Source organism: Cyprinodon variegatus, unplaced genomic scaffold (genome assembly GCF_000732505.1).
Source record: "Cyprinodon variegatus isolate N-32 unplaced genomic scaffold, C_variegatus-1.0 Scaffold919, whole genome shotgun sequence".
In the NCBI taxonomy this organism is placed as follows: Eukaryota; Metazoa; Chordata; class Actinopteri; order Cyprinodontiformes; family Cyprinodontidae; genus Cyprinodon; species Cyprinodon variegatus.
Window position 1 is genome coordinate 25558 of NW_015151372.1, and position 22479 is coordinate 48036.

Sequence of the window (22479 nt, forward strand, 5' to 3'; positions counted from 1 at the left end):
AAGCAATCAATAACTTGCTTTATTACTTCATTAAACTATTTATCAATTTGTGAACCACATATTGTTATCTAAAATACACAGGCTAGACGACATTTTCTTCTCTTACAACAAATCGTATTCTACCTAGATAAATGATCTATTACACACCTAATTCCACTGACTGCAGTAGCACCTGGTTTTGATTTTCTGACTACCATGGTGTCGACAGGTCCCGGCTTCACTCCCTGATTATACAGAACTTGATGTTACGAGAAAAGGCACTAGTAAAAGGAGATGCAAGTGTTCATTCAAATTATACAATCCATTGATCGGGGTTTATGCCACTTCTGTTCAGTTTGTGTGCAAACAAGGACTGGAGGTACCGCTGACATACCACTTGGAGAGTAATGGGCTGTTTGATATAATAACGCAAGTGGTTGCATATTTCACAACCAGCTACACAGGAACAGTGGCTGTTGACCAGTACAACTGGCTGTGAATCACGTATTGTCAGCTGAAAAACAGAAACAAACTCAAAAAGATTTTTTAAAGATGAGGCTCACAAAGAAGCGTAATTGGAGTAAAACTACCCTCTACTGATGTTGGTGAGGCAATGCACTAATTTGATTTTTTACAGTCATTCAATTTGAGGAAGAAATTTCTAAATAAGTATAACATATAGTCCAATGCTAGCTAGCTAGCTATACATACATACATACATATATATATATATATATATATAATTTTTTTATGTTGCATTTTTAAACTAATATGACTTATACTCTAGAGCAACTTACAGCCTGTAAAGTACAGTAATAATAATAGTATACAGCGATTTCTTTCAACAATAAAAAACCTGCTCGAACACAGAAGCCTAATGCCACCAACAACAAAACAATGTAGTTTTCTCCTGTTACCTCTTGCTTAGGATCAGAAAATAAATCAACTAAGAGACATGTTCACTAAAGTTGAAGCCATGTCAGAGAAATAGAGGACAGGCCACATGATAGTGTTTGGAAACATCATCATAGCCCTAAGAGTTTCCTTAAATTGCATATTCTACAGTTTTGTTCTCTTGTTATATCTGTTGGAGGATATCAAATGTGTGCGATTATAATCTACTCAGTGGCAGCTGGACAGGACGACAGGAAACGATAAGTTTTACTGAAGAAAATATCAAGCCTCAGTGTCTTCGAAATATAACAGTTCTGTTGAAAAACTTTTTAAAAATTAAGCTTTTACAGAGATAATCCGTAGTACATTTGATGCCCCACGAACCTTCAGCCCTAACATAGTTTTCAATCATTTTTGTTATTTCAAGCTTCGAAAGAGCCCACCCTGCTATATCACCCTGAGCAAGAGCCATTTTGGCCAAAGGCTCCAGAGAAAACCACAAAACCCACTCCATTAAGCCCACTCAGCTTGCATTGCATTAAAAACAAGTTTCTAAGTCAGCTTTATTTTTTCTGAGGCTTTTCCTGTTAAAGGAAACTGAGGTCGTAGTTAAGTTCGCGGTGGAGTCAGAGCCAAAGGCATAAATCACAATGAGGAAAGTTATGTACAGTATAAGCTTTTTGAAACCGCCCGGACCTCAAGCACCATCCAGCGTCACTATCCACAAATATTCATGCAATTCATGTTGGAGGAGTTGTTCAAACAGGAAGGTGGAGCTAAAAGTTTGGGGACTTTGATAGAAATCTCCTTCCCTGTTTTTCTTTCCTCAATGTGGGAGCAGCTGCTTGTTGGATCCTAAGCTTGCAGGAATAAGGAGCAGTGAACGCACCATGGGTCTATTCAGCTCTCTGAGTGCCATCATCACCAGGGTTTTATTTATTCTGGTTGCTCTGGTCGCCGTCTGGAGGGTGACATTCGTCAAGGAAGATCCCTTTTACTGGTTGCTGACTTTACTCTTTGTGCCGCTTGTTGCTGAAATGATAATAACACTGAAGTGGCGAGAAGGACAGGATTACAAATGGTAAAACATTTTATGCATGTGATTAATTTTATCATATACTTTATTATAATTGATATGAACTCTCCTTAAAACTAATCTTAAATACCATGCTGCACATTAAGATTAAGTGCTAAAACAAACCTAATAAGTAGTCTATAATCTAAACTATAATCTAAACTTCTATAATCTAAAGCCATCTATTCCCATGCATCCTGCTTTCTCATTGAAATTGTCCTGGGATTATAAAACCTGCTCAGGGACAGAACATCAGAGTCAGCCCTCATTAAGCAGCCTTATTTGTTATGTGGTTCAAAAAAACAACAACATTGCTTTTGATGCTTTATTTAGAAGATGCTATCAGAGAATAATGACCCCATTTCCTTGTTTTCTTTGTGGTTGGATAATAGTAGAGAATATTTTTACAGTCTTTCTTTAATAATTCATCAAGTCATTAAAAAACTGCGGTTTTCAAGGAATTTTCTTGAAAGGGTAAAGAGGGAGATGATTACATCCTGTAGTTCGATATTCCTATAAACGGTTTTTAAAAGGAAAACTGGGATAAAATCGTTATTTAGTGAACCATGAATATATTTCTTAGGGTCAAAATATTCAGTTTAAATCCTCATTTTCTTCTTCCAAATCATACATTTGCATCAAATAATGTACACTACTCATTTAAATTCATCCCTTAAATGTGAAGTAGTCATTTAATAAATTGTGATTCATATTAAAACAACTAATCAGTTAATTTTCGTATGACTCTACATAATCTATCATATGCTAATGGGTGAATTAATAATCCACTCGGAACAATAATAAAGCAAAAATAGTACAAAATAGATAAACATTTTGCATTTAAAATGAAACAAACCTTCTTTGTCTCTAAAGATATTTTAAATATGAGCATTGAGTTTTATTTTACATGTTTTTTCCATTCACAAATTATTAAAAATGTGGCATAGTTCCCTTTTCCAAGTTAAAAACTGTTGTTTATTAAGAAATTGTAATTTGCTCAAAGTATCTCTTTGTAAATTGATCAGTTAATCAACAAAATATTCAATAGATGAATTAGTATGTTGAGGCAGTTCATGCTACTGATGAATTAACTTCCTTTTTCTTGCAGGTTTTCTCCTACCATTTTTCTGTTTCTCATAAGTATCATTCCCTCCATCTGGATTCTGGAGCTCCACCACCAAGATAACAAGTCTTTGGACATTAAGGTAGTCCAATAAACCAAAAAAACTTCTGCACTGATGCCTGAAAGCTCCTTCCTTTGCCAAATGTATATTCCTGAGAAATAAAAATAGGAGGGAAAGGCTGCAAAATAAATATCTTTTTATTTCTGAACATGGATTTTTTGTGCTTAAAAACACACACACACACACACACACACACACACACACACACACACACACACACACACACACACACACACACAAAAGAAATGTAACAGTATTGTATGATGGCTCTTTCATTTATTTGCAGTGCAATCGCCTTGATAGTATTCTCAGTGGGATCAACCAGAGTGAAAGTTTGAAAAACCTCACAGTCCTTGATTCTATTAAGGTAAGACAATGAATAATTGATAAAATTTTTATGAGATTGGAGATTCCTTAATAAGGATGAATGAACCAACAGTGAAGTGTAGTTATTTTTAATGGTATGGAGACCATATTACTGCTGATATGGACAGGTATGGCCCAGGGTGGCTATTGTGATGTTCAAACAATTACAATATAAATTACTTTAAAAAACTGGTCAGCTTAATTTTGTTCCTGTTTTTTTTTTTGAAAATGTGATCTAGGGTGCATTTGGACATTTCTTACTCAAAATGTAAATATTTTAAATCTGAATTTGATAATTCCACAAAAGTGTTTTTTTTTTCAGTTTTAGATGAAACTGCTGTATAAAAAAGAAATATAAAGAAAAATAATCAAAACTGATGGTTAAAATTTACCCAAATTATTTTACATATTGCAATAACTTTTTTGTATAAAAAATGGTGAAAGTGTCTTTATATACAGAATGCATGACATCTGGTTGCCAGTTCTGAGGTGGACAGCAGAGCATTTTCAGTAAGCTTGATCTTTTTTGCAGGCACCTGCTGAGCAGTTCAATTCAGTCACAAATGATCCATTTTATGAGGAACTTAAACTTTGGAAACACAATCTAAACTTGATATTATAGCCACCTCTTAAAATCAGTTTACATCTCTGAAAAAATCAGTAAAAGCTACAGTATAGGTGAGTAATTTGTCTTAGTAGTGTAGTACTCTGAGTTTTGGAGATAAGGAGAAATAGTTATGCTCAAACCTCACGTATAAATTAATGGAGGGTATATTCTACTCCAAAAATTCTATGTGCTATGGGTGTTGGACAATGAGACATGTACAATATTGCTACAAGGTAACTGCACAATGTCCCCAACAAAATACCCAAAATATCAGTTACAGTATTACAGATAAGGACCTCTAATAAAAAAAAAAAAATTCCGTGTGACTTTCTGCTTGATAAACAGTTGCATAAGTTGATACAAAATCACAAAAAATGACTCCTGGTTGGTACAACATATCTCTAAGGTGAGTAGAAAGTGGTCAAGTTGGAGAAGTCCACAAGCCAAAGCATGGCTGGTGTAGAACATCCTGAAGTGCATGCAAACTTGGTTTTTAGTTTTTCCCTGTGGATATCTTTTAACTCATGGTTTGTGGAAATCTCTCAGAGGTAAATACAAAGTCCAGCATAATTAGTAAAAAAACAACTGTACTTGTATTCTATGTGCTGAGTACAATGGCATGGTCAGCATTAAATAACCACCTCTAAAGAAAAAAATATACTCCCCCCTCTTACCACAGTCTACAAGGAGAAGAGAATCAGCCAAAGTCTGTGCAAGTCATTGCCAACATCTTGATTCCAGATGTCTTGATGGCTCTGAGCAGCCCAGTAAAATAGGAGGGACTGCATTTGGCAGGTGGTCAAGATCTTATAGCAGATTCTTAGATAGTGTGTCTATGACAAAGCGTGAAGAAACAGATTACCAGCAGGGGAACAACCCCACCCTTATTACCCAGGAAAAGGAAACAGGATAAAAAAAAAAAAACTTTGAAAAAAAATGGTGTCATGATTGGTTTTGCTTAGTTTTAGCCCCCAGGAAGCAATAATCCTGGATGACATAATCTGTTTTTTAAGAGCATGTTTAGAAACACTCAACCATTTCAACTTGTAAATTTATCCAAGGAGAAAGAAATAATAAAAAAAAGATAATAGATCTTCTGGTTTTCTGACTGTATTTAAGGTTCAAACTTCTAAGGAGTTTTTCACTGGTGGCTATATTTCCAGTCTTTAGCTCTAAATATATTATTTCCTAGTGCTCCACGGGAACACTTTTCAAGAGGAAAACGACATACTGTAAGAAAATAAGGAAATAATAATAGTATTAACCAAATGGAAATATATATATACAGATATAATGTAAATAAGATTATCAATAGTAAAATATAAAAATAATAATCAAAAAACGGACCAAAATAATACAAGAAAAACAAATGCAAAGTTGAACAGTAAAGTTAAAAGGATTTAAATCTACAGAAAGTCCATAAAAAATGATGTATTAGAGTGGTGGTTTTATTGTAGTTTTGCTTGTTTACATTTTTATTAGTTTCTTTTTTGTTTGTTTGTTTGTTTGTTTTATTTATTTTATTGTGGTTTTCTATACATTTAAAAATGTCCTTGGTTTGTACAGCACTTTGTGGCAGCTGTGGTTGCTCTAAAAATCAAACAAAAACAAAAAAACATATAAAAATGATTTCAGAAAGAAATAAGAAACAAAATATACTGTAAACGGAATAAAAGCTACTAAAACCCAGTAAAAAATGAAACAAAAGGAGAGCTACAGACAGTTTAAAACTCTTATATCAAATTTGTCTTTAGTTTTTAATTAAAAATGTTTGGAAAAAATGTTTTTCCTCCATCTAGTTGAAAGCAGTGCTTTGGAGTTTATGGAGTTTGGTTCACAGTGACCTTTTTACTCTCAAATTGCAGACGTTACCATCTATTGACATTCATCCAGTACACAATATTTATTCTGTATTCACTTGGGGGTGTATTAATTTGTACAACTGGGCCAGAATTTTTTCTTGAAAAAAGACTTTTTTAATTCAGTATTTTTTTCTTAAAGTTTAAACTAGTTAAAATAAAGCTGCAAATATAAATGTTTAACAACATATGATTTAAATTAAGTTGTCTATTGAAAATAAAATGTGTTAAAGGAAAGAAAATGTGAATGTGATGTTACCATCAATTTTAAGGATGATGGGAGTTATAGGATACTGACCTATGAACTGGAGGGATCAGCAATCACCAAAAATTTATGTTTAATAGAGCTACTTTTATTGTTTCTTTTTATTTCTGACTTTCTTTTAGATATTGTCATTTTGAAATCTATAAATACTAAGATGACCTATATGAGTAAAACTGTATGATAGAACTCTCTATAAATGATTAAAAAAGAAGAGCAACAGAATAAAAGGAAATTTTAAACTTCGCCCACTAGAGAGTCTGATCATTTTCATTTTCTAAGCTGTTCTTAGTTTTACATCCTATTCAATTCAATTCAATTAAAAAATACTTTTTTAATCACAAAGGAAAATTAAAAGTTGCAGTAAGGTTATTTTTTTAACCAGCTATTGTAGGTGTAGATAGCTGTAGACAGGAAGGATCTTCTGTCTTGCGCCAGATCTGGAAAAGCTTCTTACTGAAGACACTTTGTTGTTGTTTAAAAATCTTCTGAAGAGCTTACTGTTCTCCATAATTTTCTTCACAGTAGTTTACCTTCCAGTTTAAGCTTTTGGTTGCATGACCTTATGACTGAGAGTTTACTCTACTATTAAGGACTATGATGTCCTTAGCTGTATTCATAATCAAATAAGATACAATAGAAAATCCCTTTATTGTTCAAAAATTGGGAAATTGTGTTGTTATAGCAACATTACAGCAAAAGTGGTCACACAAATGTGGACCTTACACACCGTGTGTAGAATTATTCGGCAAATTAGTATTTCGACCACTTCATCCTTTTCATACATGTTGTCCTACTCCAAGCTGTATAGGCTTGAAAGCCAATTACCAATTAAGTAAATCAGGTGGTGTGCATCTCTGTAATGATAAGGGCTGTGGCCTAATGACATCAACACCCTATATAAGGTGTGCTTAATTATTAGGCAACTTCCTTTCCTTTGGCAAAATGGGTCAGAAAACAGATTTGACAGACTGTGAAAAGTCAAAAATTGTCAGATGTTTTTCAGAGGTGTGCAGCAGTTTAGAAATGGCCAAGTTTTTGAAGCGGGATCATCGCACAATCAAGCGGTTCATGGCAAATAGCCAACGAGGGAGCAAGAAGTGTGTTGAAAAAAGAAGAAGCAAAATAACTCCCCATGAATTGAGAAGAGGGCATTCTCCCGCTTTTACTATGTAAGAAATAAAAAATATTATATCAATTATTAATACATTAAAGTTTTTTTTACAATTTTTTACCATTTTCCTAAGAATTGGTTGAATGGACTACGGTATAAATATCTCATTGTAAAGCGTTTCCAAGGTAACCAGCTCGAGCCACAAAACTTGCAGCTGATATAAAGTATAATTTCAGAGGAAGTCAGCACAATAACTTAGAACAATCAGGCTATTTGATTAGAAGGTTTTCCTGTTATTTCCATTAAACATTTTAACAGAAACCCTTCAGTGAATCAGAATGGGGTAGTCATCCAGACCATGTTAAAACGTAATCCTCTTTCTGCAACCAGGTTTCTCAAAAACAGAATAGATTAACCTGATAATCACAAATCAAGTCTCTACTCACTCTTAGTGAGTCTTTGAGTAGAAAGCTTATGTTCAATAAAGAACAATTAGTTACTAATCAGTAGTAAAATTGTTGAAATAGTTGTTTAGGAACAGTAAATAAAACCAAAGTATTACCAACATATAAGGTCATTAGCACGTGACAAGCACATGATAAGCACAAAGATTTTTTGTGCATTTTTGTCAGTTTTCGTGCTTTTAACCTCAAGTAAATTATAACTCAATAATTTGCCTTTACATGTCACCTAATTAGAAATATTCCACATATTAGATTAAATCTCTCAATAAATCCAGTTGTTCTCAGTAGGATTTATTAACATTAGAGAACAAATAGGATTGTGGAACCAATAAATACAGCTCAGAGATAAGGGATGATGTTATGGCAGCAGGTTCTAAACACTATCTTAGGCTTTAAAGTGTTCACAAAGCTTTGTTCATTCATCTGAGAAAAGGGAAATGCATGGAATATCTACATACAGTGTAGTATAGATAAAAGGAAAACAAAGTAGCCTATGATAAGTTTGGAGGAGCAACAGAGATCCACAGCTCAAGTTGGACAATGTGTTGACCTAAGTGACCACCACAATCAAAGCTGGAGATTTCTCTCTAAATACCTAGGAAATTAACTGTTATCATTTCTGGTTCTGCTGGAGGTTTCTTCCAGTTAAAAGGGAAATTTTCCTCTCCACTGTCACTACAAGCATGCTTGGTGTGAGGGATTGCCTTCGAGTGAATGAGTCGATGCAATCAGCTGTTTTTTCTTAAATAGAAAAATTGGAATCTATTTGACTGTATGATCTGGTTGAATTCTAAAGTACCTTGAGATGACGTGTTGTGAATTGGCACTATATAAATAAACTGAATTTAGGTGAATAATGTATTTTATTTAACAGAAAATCACATGTGCACATTTTTTTTATAAAAGAAAATGAGACAAAACTATTTAGTGGTTAGATATAAATGAAATAGTTAATAGCTAACCAGTTCCTGGATAGAGGGCAATGTCAGAGCAGATCACAAAATTTGAAGCTTAAAAAAAATAATAATAACCCTTGTTTTTGTTAAAAAGAGTGAGGAAAGTACCCCTGTGGATAAATAATAAGTGGGGTGAATAAAATCTGCCAGGAACAAAAAGGAAAGGAAAAAATGCATGTTTCTCTGGTGAAAAATCACTTTATCCTTTTTCCTCAGTTCTTTTTTTCTTCGCCTCTAAGACGACAATGTAGAAACCAGAATGCTGGGTGCCTCCACTGTCGTCACAGTCCATTGCTGGAATCATCATAGCGCAATGATGCTGCAAAGGTTTAAAGTAGATATGGTTGAGGCAGGTCGACAACACGCTAACCTATCAGGACTCCAGAAAAACTTGTTGCAATTTCTCTGTTAGGTGCTCCGACTTATTATTATTATTATTATGGATGTACTCCTATCGTCATATATTTACACACAGTGTAAATGACAGCTTGGTTTTCATTTTAGCCTACGAAGTTAGTGTCGTTAGCTTTAAGAGTGTGTGGTAGCATGTATACTGCTGTTTCTTTAGGTGTAGATGTATGTTACTACCTTACAGTTCATGGAAAATTTGCAGAAGTTTTTGCCACAAACTGTCATGTACCCTTCGTGTCAGTAAATGACGACAGGTGTACCATTGTCATGTCAGAATCTGAAGGGACTTGACCAAGCATCTATATTTGGTAAGTTAGGAGTGGGACTGTATTGTCTAAATCAGTGGTCACCAACCTTTTTACAGTTGAGGGCTAATTCAGGTGTACTGAGTCACAGGAAGGGCTACCAATACTGACCTATGAATGGCAAGGGTCAACGTTCTTCTAAACTTCATACATTATAAAAATATCTTTATCATTTCTTTAAATTTCTAATTTTCTTTTAGACATTTTAATTTTGAAATCTCTATACATGCTTAAATGCCATATATGATTAAATGATGAAATGTTCTATAACTGATTAAAAAAAGAAGAGCAACAGAATACAGTGAAATTTCAAACGTAGCTCACTGTTGAGTCATTCTATTTTCAGAAGACTCTAAGGGCACCCCTTGTGGTCCTTGAGGGCCCCTTAGTGCCCACGGGCACCATGTTGGTGACCCCTGGTCTAAATGATGTTCTGCTTGAGTGAATACTTTTTTGTAATAAAGGAAACAAAACAAACTTGCCTTCAGGTTAATAACTAGAGGCCTAAGAGCAATAGAGTGTAAAAATATTTTTCCCATCGCATGAGTTGATCAGTGCTCCATTACCTTGCATCTGAGACATAAGGTTTTCTGGGCGATAAGACAAAAGACTATGGACCTTATGTTTAAATGTTTATGTTTAAATAAATGTTTAAATAAATAAACTGTGCATGAAATAAGTGGGCGTGATCTACATCCAGGTATTTAACCCTGGTCCTCAGGTCCCCTGCTTCCACACACCTAACCTGAATAAAAAAGTGATCAAAAGGCTTTTTGCTGCATTTTCTTGTTTAACCAATTTTTCTTGAAACACTAAGTAAAAGTAATTTGATAATTTGCCGGGGTGCCGCCCAAAATGTACAAACTAACCCCAGTGTTAATCCAGCTATTCTCTGAAAACTCTTTTTTAGACCATCTAAAATACATTAAAAAAAAAAGCTCTGTTCAGTTCATCATCCGAGAAAGGAAAGTGAATCGCTTGACAAGATAACTATTACTCTGGACTCAGACTTGGCTAAATCAGGACTTTAGCATAAAAATTAGTCATTGATTTTAAATAAAAGCCCTTTCTCCAGATGTAGATAGCATAGCAAACACATAGAATAATGTCGTTCATTGAGAGAAAACCAAAGCTAAACTTTCTTTCCTTTATGCAAAACTCTATTTGGGTGATAACTAGCACTGCATATCACTTTGAAGACAACATAATTGCTGTAAAACATGGAAGTGCAGCATGGTGCTGTGGGGTGATTGTCCTCTGCAGGGGCGACAAAGTTGGTTGCAGTTCATGGTACGACATGCAGAGTTAGATCCAGTACAACCCTGGAAAAATGCAAGACTGGACCCCTTCAGACATTACTCTGACAATTTGTCACAAACTCTTATGTCGTTGTGCTCTATATCCTATTAACCAGCAAGAGCTATTGAAAAAGGGAAAACATTTAGTAATTCGAAGAGTAACACTAACAGCAGCCTGCTGCCAAAATACTTGCAGCTGTGTTCAAACAGGGTTCTACCTATTATTTAGATAAAATCTCTACTGCAGTTTTACAGTATCTACTTTTAAAAATAATATAATAACATAATGATGATAATGTTTATTTTTAGTTATTTATCATCCTATGTTTGAGTATCACATAAAATCCCATTAGGATACTACATTTAAGGTTGTGGCTGAAAAGTTACAAAATGTGAACAGGTGACACACTTTTTAGTTACTGTAGATGTGCTCTTGCCTGACAGGTTTTTACAAATTGATGATTTAAAGTGAAATATTGTGAAATGAGTTTTTTCTATTGTACCTACCAAGCAAATAAAGAAATTTCTCAAATAATAGAAATTCTTTCTCTCGTTGCTCCTCTATTTTTCCAGAATTGGGGTAACATGTTTTCAAGTGTCTGCCAGAACAGCTGGATCCTGGCTCTTCATCAGATTGTGCTCATCCTCGTCATCATAGGGAAGTGGATTCTCCCTTTGGGTGGTGGGGTCTCTAGAGATCAGCTGTCTCAGCTTCTGCTTATATTTGTTGGCACAGCAGCAGACATCCTGGAGTTTACCAGTGAGACAAAGGATGATATACAGTAAGTGCTGCTTTCCCTTCTTATATGTTTCCCACTTCTGCCTTTTTTACACATTTTAATCCATGTTATAGTAAAAACAGCAACTTAGATTGTAAGTTTATCGAATCTTGGCACCCAGAATCCTTTCTGCTTGTATTTTGCAGAAACAGACCTCAGCTGGTCTACGTCATCCTAGCTGTGTGGACTTGGAGCATGCTGCAGTTCCCCTGTCATCTGTGTGGTCAGTCTCTGCTTGGTTTTTATAATGATAACATCCATGCTTTTTGAGGAGGTACAGCAATCTCAGACAATCCAAACAATGTTATTAGAGAAAACTCTACAGTGAAGTCCGTGCTTTCAAGCTGGTACTCTAAGTAAACAGACTGGTTTTTATCTCTGTTGCTGTCCAATCACAAACTCTGAGAAAACTAGACTACAAAGGAATTATGAAGTCTTTTAAAAGACAGACATGCCCAGACTCACACGTCTGATGACAGATCAGAAGATATTTAAGAAGATAATGATGATCTAATGAGCTGAAATTGATGCAGGAGGGAGTTATCCAGTCGCTGTCTGTCCTGATAAGCTGGGCCAGCTGATGGCAAAAAAAAAAACACAAGGAGAGATTGTGTAATTTTTGTTGAGACTTGTTACAGTCAGAGCAATATTAACTGTGTACCTAAAGACTTAAGAAAGGTAGAATAACCTTTTTTTTCTGAGGAATCAGCACAGACACAGTTATATTGTGTAAATATAGTAATCTTACTCCTTAATGCTAAAATATGAAAATGATTAGAAATGTTACTTTTGTACCCAGAGTACACAGAACTTAACTGATAACCAATGAACACATGTTTAGATTGGCCGTAAACACAAAATGATGGCTCACAAAAACTTGTGGTTCAGATTCAGTCTTAGTGGCCAAAGAATTTCCACACAATCTTTGTTTCCCAGCTGTTTTGTGTTAAACATACCTCAGTAAAGTTTAATCAGTTTATTCTGAGACAATGTCAAAATCTCTCTTCTTTGGAAGCTGAAGATTATGCTTGGCCTTGGTGATGTACTTATTTGAAACAAATCAGTTAACTGCCAAAAAAACCCCAGGAGTCTGAATGCCAGAGGGATGGTTTTGCTTTGCAGAAGAATAAAACTGAAAACAATCAGTCCATCTGTACTGTATGAGTCAACGCAGGAGACTTGATAAACTCTCAGACATGTGCAAAGCTAACGGTCATTTCCTGTCGAACACAAATAACTCAACAGAATTGCACCCCTTCATGGATTCTTAAGAAAATTTAGTCGAACTTAGATGAGGTAAGGAAGAGGATGTTAGTTTGTCGCAGGGGTTGTGGGTTTCTAACCTAATTGTTTCTTAATGACTTGGAATGACTCAAGTGACTGAAGTGCCCAGCAGAATCAAAGCTGGAAACTCTCCAAATACCTTGAAATTTAGCTGTTATCCTTAATGAAGTATTATCTTTACTAAAAACGGCAGTGCATTAAAGAAAAGAGACAAAACTAAGTGGTTAGATATAAATCAAACATTCAACAGCGCAGACACAGAGCAAATGGAAAAAAATGAAAGATGTTTAAGAAAAAAAAAAACAATAACATCCCTTATTCCAGTTAAAACAGCGTGGGAAGTACAGTACAGTTGTGGGTGGATAATCTATCTGCCAGGAACGAGGATAGAAAAAATGCACTGATTCTCTAGAGTAAAATCACTTTTTTTCTTTTTACAGATCTTTTATTCTTCTCCTCTAAGTAGATGGTATATTAGGCAGCATGCTGTATGCCTTCACTCAGAATTTGCTGAAGAGAGCAGACTCCTCGTCTACTGCATCTTCAGTTTACAGATACAGAGAGGGATGCCAAGGCCAAGTAGCTTTATTGTTTAGTTGTACAAGCAAGGCCTCACATATGAATTGATAGAGATTAACTGGATGATGGTTTTCACAATGTGTGGTTGTGTTATAATTGATCCAGAAATAGCCAGAGCAAGTCAGTTCCCACCATGAATTTAGCCAACACACACACACAAAAACAGTTTATAAAGGGCAAGATGGTGGCCGGCCGAATCCAAATTTCTTTGTACATAAAAATGGAAACCTAAGAACCACAGCGGAGGCTCATCTAATGAGAAATTTAACATTCTATACATTTAAAAAAACATTACCACTATTCTACATTACATTATTCTACTTTCTGCTTTCAACTCACATTGCCAGGTGGAATAAATGGGAATTTCCAAACTGTTTAAGTATGAAAAATGTTCAAAGCACATGTTTTCAAATATTATCATTGTCATATTTTTATCTAGGAGTGGATTACAAGTTAATCCAACACAGTAACCTCCAAAACCTATTGTCCACATTACCCAGTGAGTTCATACAGATTACTATATGCTCCCAGGTCAAAGGAGATATAGTCTCCCAAGGAGGGAGGAAACTAGATTAAAAATCTTGCCAATTTTATTTCGGAAAAAAAAAAACAACTTCACACTCTCTTCATGAATTCTAAAAGTTTAGATTTGGGGATGTTGACCCAGATGAAAAGGGTTATTGTATAACAGTTCAGTCACATTCATAACCGTAAAAATAACAAAGATATATTCAAAGAAGTGTTTTGCATGTATAAACATCATTGAAACACCTCTTCTTATATGTAGTGAAATGTAGACTACGTAACTAAATTAGTGTAGAGATATGTCAAGCCTCAGAATGTTGGACCCAGAATTCAGGCAGACAGACTGACGTGATTTATAAAAGCATTTATTGACTGCTTGAAAAATCCGTGGCTCAGCAGCTAGGACGAAAAATGCCAGAATCTCTGTAGAGGGGAAAAGACAGGTTAGTGACCACGAAACTCTCTCTAACTCTGACGGATGACGACAACGAGCGAAGCACTAAGTTCAGTCCAAGTCCAGAGGAAGAAGTGGAATCCAGCTGGATGATGTTCCACAGCACATGGTGGCATGGGACCGCCCAGAGAGATCCAGGAGCCAAAGCCAAAAAGGCTGCTGAGTCAGGTGACGAGCAGAAGCCAGCAGACGAGGACGAGCAGGAGTTTCCAGAAGGAGAAGCCAACGCCTGTGTCGATGAGGTAGCAGAAGTCCAGGCCAGAAGATCAGAGATCCGAAGATGTACGGAAGAGAAATCCAAGCCAGGTTCGGGAGACAGATCAAAGGTCGTAAGCAGGCAGAATCCTGCAGGATTCTGAACACAGGTCAGAAAAAAACAGATTAGAACAGGTACAGAAAGGCTCAGAGGTCCAGGAACATAAACTAGTCAGGATCAGGCAATCAGAGTAACAAACTGAGAAAGCTAGAGAGCTCTGCTACGGCTCAAATAATCTGGCACCGATGGCTGGGACCAAGCAGTTTAAGTAGAAGCTGGAACAGGTGGATCTGATGAAGGTAATGAAAACTGGCGGAGTGAGGCAGACAGAAGGAATGAACCAATAATCCAGTCATCAGTGCCAAGATCATGACAAGCTATCCAATCAACCCATTTGCACATTCAGACCACCAAGCTTTTTTTGAAAACTGCGTATTTTATTTACTCCAAAAATGTTTGTTTGAGGGCTGCAGGGTGGGTCAGCTTTCAGCACGTTTGCCTTGCAGCAAGCCGGGTTTTAAATCTTAACTCTATGTCTTTTTACATGGATTAGCCTGTTTTTGCTGTGCATGCTCATGTTCTCTCTGGGTACTCTTCCTTCTGTAGTTCAAAAAATGAATGCTAAATAAAATGGTTGCTCTAAGTTCCCTTTAGGTGTAAGTGTGTTGGTTTGTGTATATATGTGAGTGGGGTTGTTCTCGGTTGTGTGACTCTGTGCTGTCCTATGATGGACTGGTGATATGTGGTGCACTACGTTTCTCAGCTCCAGGCAGACATCTCTGTCTGATACTGATCATGTTTAGCAGTTTTTTGTTTTGTTTTTTGTTTTGTTTTTATTCTAAAACATTTAGCAGATTTGCCTAAGCTAAAATGGAACAAATTAGTAGAGGTAAATTATTAAGAACCGTACTATCAATCAACATAAGCATGAGACAGCCTTGTTTTTGTTGAGTTGGGTGGTTATTTCCTGTATAGCACAATGGTGTATTGTTTCTAAATATGCAGGACAGTCCAATCATGAGAAAAAACAAAACCAAAATAACCTGCTTTTTTTTCAGTGGTGAGGACCATGAGCAACGAGGCAGCTGATGAAGGCATCCGGGAAGACTCCCTCTGGTCCAAACACAGCACTGACCTATGGAGCATCGTGGAGACCCTGTTCATTCAGGATGGCCCCTTCCTGGTAGTCCGGCTCACCTTAATGATATACTTTGGTGTTTTTCACCAAATGCTTATTTTCTTTTCCTTTAAAAACTTCCTGGTTATCATCCTCAGCGTGTACAGGTTGTTTGTTTTATACCTGGACTTCAGGTCCTCCAGTCACAGCAGCTCTGACTAAAGAGTATGAATCTCTGACAGGGTGGAGAGATGTCAGATCTAGGATGTTATAGAAATAGCTTACAGGCAGAAATACTTACATGTGAAGCAGGGAATAAATAATTTTGTGTAATTCTGTCTTCTGTTCTAACACCTTACCTTATAGCTACAGGGTGTAAACAATTAGCTGAAAATACCTGGTATTGTTCAGATCTAAAAGAATAACCTGCTTTCTGTTACCTAAAGGGATAAAGCTGAATTTATAACTTTGTTCATTTCAAAACACACAGTTTTATATTCTTAACTTTCTATTTAAAATATCAAACTTAATTAGAGTGCACACATTTTCTGTCACATATTAAATAAAAGATCAAATTAAACAGTAAACAGGGTACATTAGACAAAATGCTCAATATAATAATGTTTCTAATATTTATTGCCATAAATTGTGTTACAACAAATGAATATTTGACTGAATGCAAATATCCTGATTTTCCTCTGATTTATTTATTCAAGATCACATTTAAAATGCTAATGTTCAGCCATTTCTTTTTATGAGCCATTTTCACCCAAGGGAAAATTTAAGTTAGGGTTACATTGAAAACATATAAATATAAGAGTGTAAGTTGTTCTTAAAATAAGTTAATTTTCCCTTGACTTCAGCAGATAAATAAAAACTATTTCCCAAAGGAAAATATGAATAAAGAGCTTCACCATCTTATTTCAAGTGCATAATATTAAATGATCTTGATCTAAGGGCAGAAATAACTGAATCCATTGGCGGATCACCGTATTTACCAACTCACATTAAGCAAATACACCTTTAGGGAAATGTACTTATTTTTAGATCAGTTTATGCATACATAGTGGCATCCAGTGTTAGGGTCTGTCATTACATTCCTTTTTTCTTCCCATAACACATAACACAGAAAGCTAACTTTTTTAGCTTCCATTCAATATCTGGAAAATATAAACAGGGATTTACAATCATCACATTCACTTCAACTGACTCATATTGATGCAGAAGTGTAGCATTTCTACATTTCTATATTGAGAGAGCTGCTGCCTCTATCTTTTGTAATGATGTACTGTATATTCTATGCTGGATGGCAATTAATTTTGAAAAGCAATTTGATCTACATTAATTGTATTAAAAGAGCTTTATAAATAAAGCTGAAGTAGTTGATTTATTGATCTATGGAGCAAACTAGCATCAGTTGCCTGTTTGCAGAATCTCTTCAAAGATGATATCTATCTCATGACACCCATTTAGAAAGTGAAATTCCTATACTATATAGATTTGATCAGGTATTTTGTTGTCATTTTGTGAAATGTGATTTTCAGGGAACAAAAAACAAAAATTAAATGTCAGAAAATTTGAATATCGCACAAGATCAATTAAAAGGGATTTTTTTTTGTAAAGTAATTATCCTATAAACTATTTACATGTGCACTTAAGACTCTTTTTGGGCTAATTTTGCATTAATTATTTAGTGGAAGTGATCATTCGTTGGCTAAGGTTTTAAAAAAGCCAGGTAGCATCCTTTAGCTTATCTGCAGTATTGAATCTGGTGTCTCTCATCTCCTTTAACAATTAGCCCTCTATGGAATGTAAAATTGAGCCATATCTGTCCAGATGCTAAACCTGAACCAGAACTGGACTAAGAGCAATGATCATTGTTTCAATATTATGTCTAATGTCTTAAAAACTGTTTTACTGTTGTTAGGTTTGTTTTTTCATTTGATGTTTTGCTCATTGTAATGTTAAGTATAACTTTGTCATGTTTTGCCTGTTGAAACATTTTTTTAAAGCATTTATTATTTTAAAGTATGTACTGTATCATGTTACCGTAACAGATTTATTCAACCTCGCATGACTGTGAATGCAAATGAGGTGAAATTGTATAAAACATCTAAGCATGTATTTTGTAAAGCAAATGCGGCATACAGCAGCACTATGAGAACCTGAGAGCAAACTTTGACTCAGAGAGAAATAACCAGTAAAACAAATTCACTAGTGTATGTTGAATATTTTAGCATGATGTAACAAACAGCTTTTACCACCATTGAGTTGGAACAAGAAGAGCCTGGGCCTGATACCTGCCTGGGATCTTTAAAAGGGAGTTTTCCTCTCCACTGTCACTACAAGCATGCTTGGTGTGAGGGATTGCAAGGAGTCAAATAAATCAACTGGTTTTCCATAGATAGAAACCCTTGAACCAATCTGACTGTATAATCTGGTGGAATTGTCTCTGTAAATAACTTGAGATGACATGTGTTGGGAATTGGCACTATATAAATAAACTAAATTGAATTGAATCTTTTTGAATGGAATTTGCATGTTCTCTTTATCCATGTATGAGTCTCTATGATTACTTATTCCTTTACCCACAGCTCAAAAATATGCATGTTAGGTTAATTTAAATAAAAAAAACATTATTGCGTGGTAGTTTGTTGGAAGCCCTGGCCAACAGTTCTGGCTTTACCCAGCCTCTCGCCCTCTGGAGATAGATCTGCAAGAATATATTGGTGAAGAGAATGGATTGATTGTTACAAACCTCAAATCCTAAAAGGCAACCTTCTTATTGTTTATCAGTGTCAAACTTGTCTTAAAATTCTTGTTTGATAGTGCCTCAAAATGCCTTCAACTCCCAATAAAACCCTCACAGCAGCTGCTGTCAATCTGACTTTTTTAAATGCATTCCCTGTCATTGTCACTAGGTGTCCTCCTTGTTTCATTTTAGCTCTTTTTTTTCTTCCTCAGTATCAGAGTTTGCATATTTTTCTTACCTTTTTAATGAAACTATTTTCTCTGTTGCCTGTCTGCTTCATGTTTAAGTCTGTTATCTGTTATTCTCACCCTCAAAATATTTTCTCCAGCCACTGATTTAATCACCAACTCGAAAACAATAGTGAGGCTGAAGAATAAAATGGCATAATTGTTACCTTATTCTGTGTGTGCAGGATATGAACTTATAAAATAAACATATGAGCAGTAATTATAGTTTTTGTTTACCTCTCTAACACATGCACAAATAAAGGATATTTTATATTTCTTCGATCTATAATAAAATGAGATACGAGGTATTAATTTTTTATGGGTTGAAACTGCTCGAAGAACAAAGTTTATGGCAAACAGAATAAAATAAAAATAGTTTTTATGTCCGTAAAAGTGATAATCCATGTGCAGAAGATAGCAACGGTCACACAAACAACTTCCAACGAAGCTGTGATTCACCTTTTCACCTTTAAATCCATTATATAATCTTTAATGAATAAGATACTGGAACACCTGCAAATTCTCAGGTGTTGGGAAACTGAGGCAGAGACACACCCCTGACTGGAGCGAGCTGTCCATCTGTATACATTTCACAAAAAACAGAAAACAATTTGTAGTGGTTATTTGAGTCAAAGCGCAATTCAGCAGTATAAGAAGGTTGTCCGTTTTAGTAATTATAACACATTTGTATGTTATGCATATGTTCAGGGGGAAGAAAGAGGAAGTAGCATGGAATAAATGAAGAGACAGTGTTATTGTTTGTCCTCTGCTGTAAAAATTAGCAGCTGTTTCTCATGACAACATTGGTCTGTACCAGCTATAACAGCAATGTCCATGACTAACTACACCTCCTCAGTACAATGATTGTGTTTAGTAGGAAAAAAAAATCCTCTCCGCCATTTTACAAAGGTGACTCAGAAACAGGTTTATTTGGCTTCTTAATTCCTCAGAATCCAAATGAAGTGGAGTCTAACAGATGCAATAAAAACATAGTACTAACTCATATGTTACAGACCTTGAGACTTTGCCACCTAGTCTGGGTGAAATTCAAAGCCCTCCTTAAGATTATGAGTGGGCAGATCTTGGGTTTTAACTTCATAAAACTAAAAATAACTTCTGGATATGCAGATACAGAAAATGGTTTATTATGACTGAAGAAAAATAAACTTTTCCTGGAATTATAAAATGGTATATTGCTTCCAGACCTTGTTAAAAGTGAGATTATAGCTGGAGATACAATATATTGCACTATTCTTTAGTACTATTCTGAAGGCTAATCTCTTGCTTAACTTGACCTGCCAAGTAAAATGATAGATTGCCTCAGTTTTGCTCCCTTTTTGTCATATTACCAGTGACAATGCAGTGTGGAATATTTGGTATTAATATAATTGATAATAATCATAGCTGCCATTCCCTCAGAAAGACAAGCGGTTTATTTGCTTTTATACAACTCTGGCCATAAACAGGCTACTGGAACATATATAATTAATCATTTACATAGTTCTCAGTTTAGAAACAATCATCCTCAACAAGAGATGTAATCATTTCAAACAGACATTTTATCTTCACCCAGAGTTCAAATAATCCTCTTACAATATTTTTTTAAAGCAAAGCATAACTAATTTGTTTTTCTATTTCTGAAACATCTACTTAAACTTGATAACTAGCAAACACTCATTTATTGTTGCTCACTTTAACTTATTTTACCTCTTGCTAAAAGTCAAAATAAATGCCAGGCAGTTAGGCAAACCTCACAAATAAAACCATTGAAATGTTAGGTTTCCTTGTTTTATCAGCATTTATTAAAAGGTATACCATTTTGAATAAATCATAATAACAGCAATCTCTACTATAAAACTGTAGTATTTAAATATTCCTAACAGGAATATCCTAATTGGCATATAATATTGCTGTATTTTCTCTAACTGCAGGTTTGTGAGGATGCACCAACGCATTGGTGTTGCTGGACCTATCAATACCTGACAGCTTGGTCCCTGACAAGGGAAAAGTATAATATTTGCTTGTTGTTTTTATTTAGGTATATAGATAGTAGTTCACGGATGCCCGCGAGTCGGATAAATGATCCTGGATTTTAGACTCTGCAAGGTGGTGTTTTTTTAATGCAAGCGAGAGCTTGCAGGCAATACAATAACTCATGCATCATGTGGGGATTAGAACTACTTCGATTGTGCAGACAACAAGAGAGCGCGGGGTTTGAGGAGGAGGTTGCTGGTGAAACCTGTGCAGCGTATCTGTTCAAAGCGATGCTCTGTTCAACCTGCATTCCAGGCGACTGGTTGTCAGAGAGCTGATTGGATCAGTCTGATAAGTTTGGGGTTACTTTCTGGCAGTCACCTAGTTACCACTCAAAGCTATGCATCCTGTGAAACCGCAGAGGTCGAATCCTCGAGTAAAAAACGAAATTATGAGACTAATTTTACAGCAGAATAGACTAAAGTATATCCACGTCTAGTGAAGGTGAGCAACAGTGGTGGATCTAGACCAAATGTAAGAGTGGGTCAGGAGGGGGCCAGCATGTTTTCATGGGGGCACAGAAAAGCATGAAATAAAAAAACAGGGCAAGTGATTCAAATATATTAAGAGAGCTGCATGAAGGGAAATTAATTTTCAATTAGGTTCAATAAAAATTATATTTCTTATGAGGTCAATACATATTTATAATTTAGGAATCTTCCATATTTTTGACTTAATTGAAGTTAAAACTACCGTCTTCTATAAAATTTGAATTAGAACTCAAGAAAAACTGTTAAATTCATCTGTAAAAATTAGAGGATTTTTTTTATTTGCTGTGAAAAAAAACTTTTAGCAGATGAAAACTGGGATCCTATCTCAGTACCACTGAAGCTATCACCTGAATTTGTAAAGAAAAAGAATGAAATGGATCCAAAGGACCTATCAGTAACCATGTCTGTTTCAGCGCATATCATCATTAGAATTTGGGATAGGGGGGGTTTTGGTTTTTTTTTTTTTTTTTTTTCTTTGGGGGGGATGGGTATAGGCACCTCCCTGAAATGAGATCTTGGAACTTGGGATGTCTGTAGGTGGCAAGGCCGGTCAGATATCATTGCAGCGGCGTACCAATTCTTACTCCCGCTGTCGCTTTTGAAGGAGTAATCAAGAGCTGGTGGGGTTGTGGGTGAATGAGGGTGTTACGGTCTACAGTTTTCATTTTCATAATAGCTCTAAGTAGGTGCACTCAGAGTTTAGCGAGTGTGTAACAAGTATGAAAAGGCATCAGCGGAGCCCTGATTCAACGAGTCGGAATGGCTACAAGAAGTGCCAATTTCACCCCACTGGAACTAGCGATTTTAATGCAGGCCTGAAAACAAAAACATGGAGAATATGTTTAAAAGACAGAAGCAGCGCTACAGCTGCAAAGGAGAGAAATATGGCGAAGGAGAAGATTGTTGCAGTTAATGTATAAGTTTATATGAAGTAGGCTATGGCAGGCCGATTTTACATTTATGAGGCAAGGAAAAAGTTTAAACCTTCAGAGGAGCAAAAAAGAGGAAAAAAGGGATCAAGGAAAAAGTCGATCTTGGAAAGGAGTTTGTTCATTGGCGCAGGCTGAAAGAAGCAGGATGTAAAACCAATTCTCTTTTCTCAACTTTATTGTTAGATTGTAAGTTTACACTTTGCTCATAGAATACAGTCATAGATCTTTATTATCCATGTTTAGTAGAGTTACGCTGATGCCATTTTTTGGGCCCG

The 22479-nt window shown here is 35.6% G+C and overlaps 1 protein-coding gene across 1 annotated transcript; it reads left to right on the forward strand.

Annotated features, from left to right (window-relative positions):
- Positions 1-1673: 1673 nt before the first annotated feature.
- tmem26 (transmembrane protein 26) lies at positions 1674-16387 on the forward strand. The gene is made up of 6 exons (XM_015398226.1): positions 1674-1954; positions 3057-3153; positions 3419-3499; positions 11348-11556; positions 11700-11776; positions 15710-16387. The coding sequence occupies exons 1-6, from the start codon at positions 1764-1766 to the stop codon at positions 15988-15990; spliced, it is 936 nt and encodes a 311-aa protein (XP_015253712.1). The 5' UTR covers positions 1674-1763; the 3' UTR covers positions 15991-16387.
- The last annotated feature ends 6092 nt before the right edge of the window (positions 16388-22479 follow it).

Excerpts from the sequence above, each read along its gene's own strand:
- tmem26 (XM_015398226.1), top strand. The coding sequence starts at position 1,764 with ATGGGTCTATTCAGCTCTCTGAGTGCCATCATCACCAGGGTTTTATTT. Across the intron at positions 1,955-3,056 it reads GAAGGACAGGATTACAAATG|GTTTTCTCCTACCATTTTTC; the intron begins GTAAAACATTTT and ends TTTTTCTTGCAG. Across the intron at positions 3,500-11,347 it reads CAGTCCTTGATTCTATTAAG|AATTGGGGTAACATGTTTTC; the intron begins GTAAGACAATGA and ends CTATTTTTCCAG.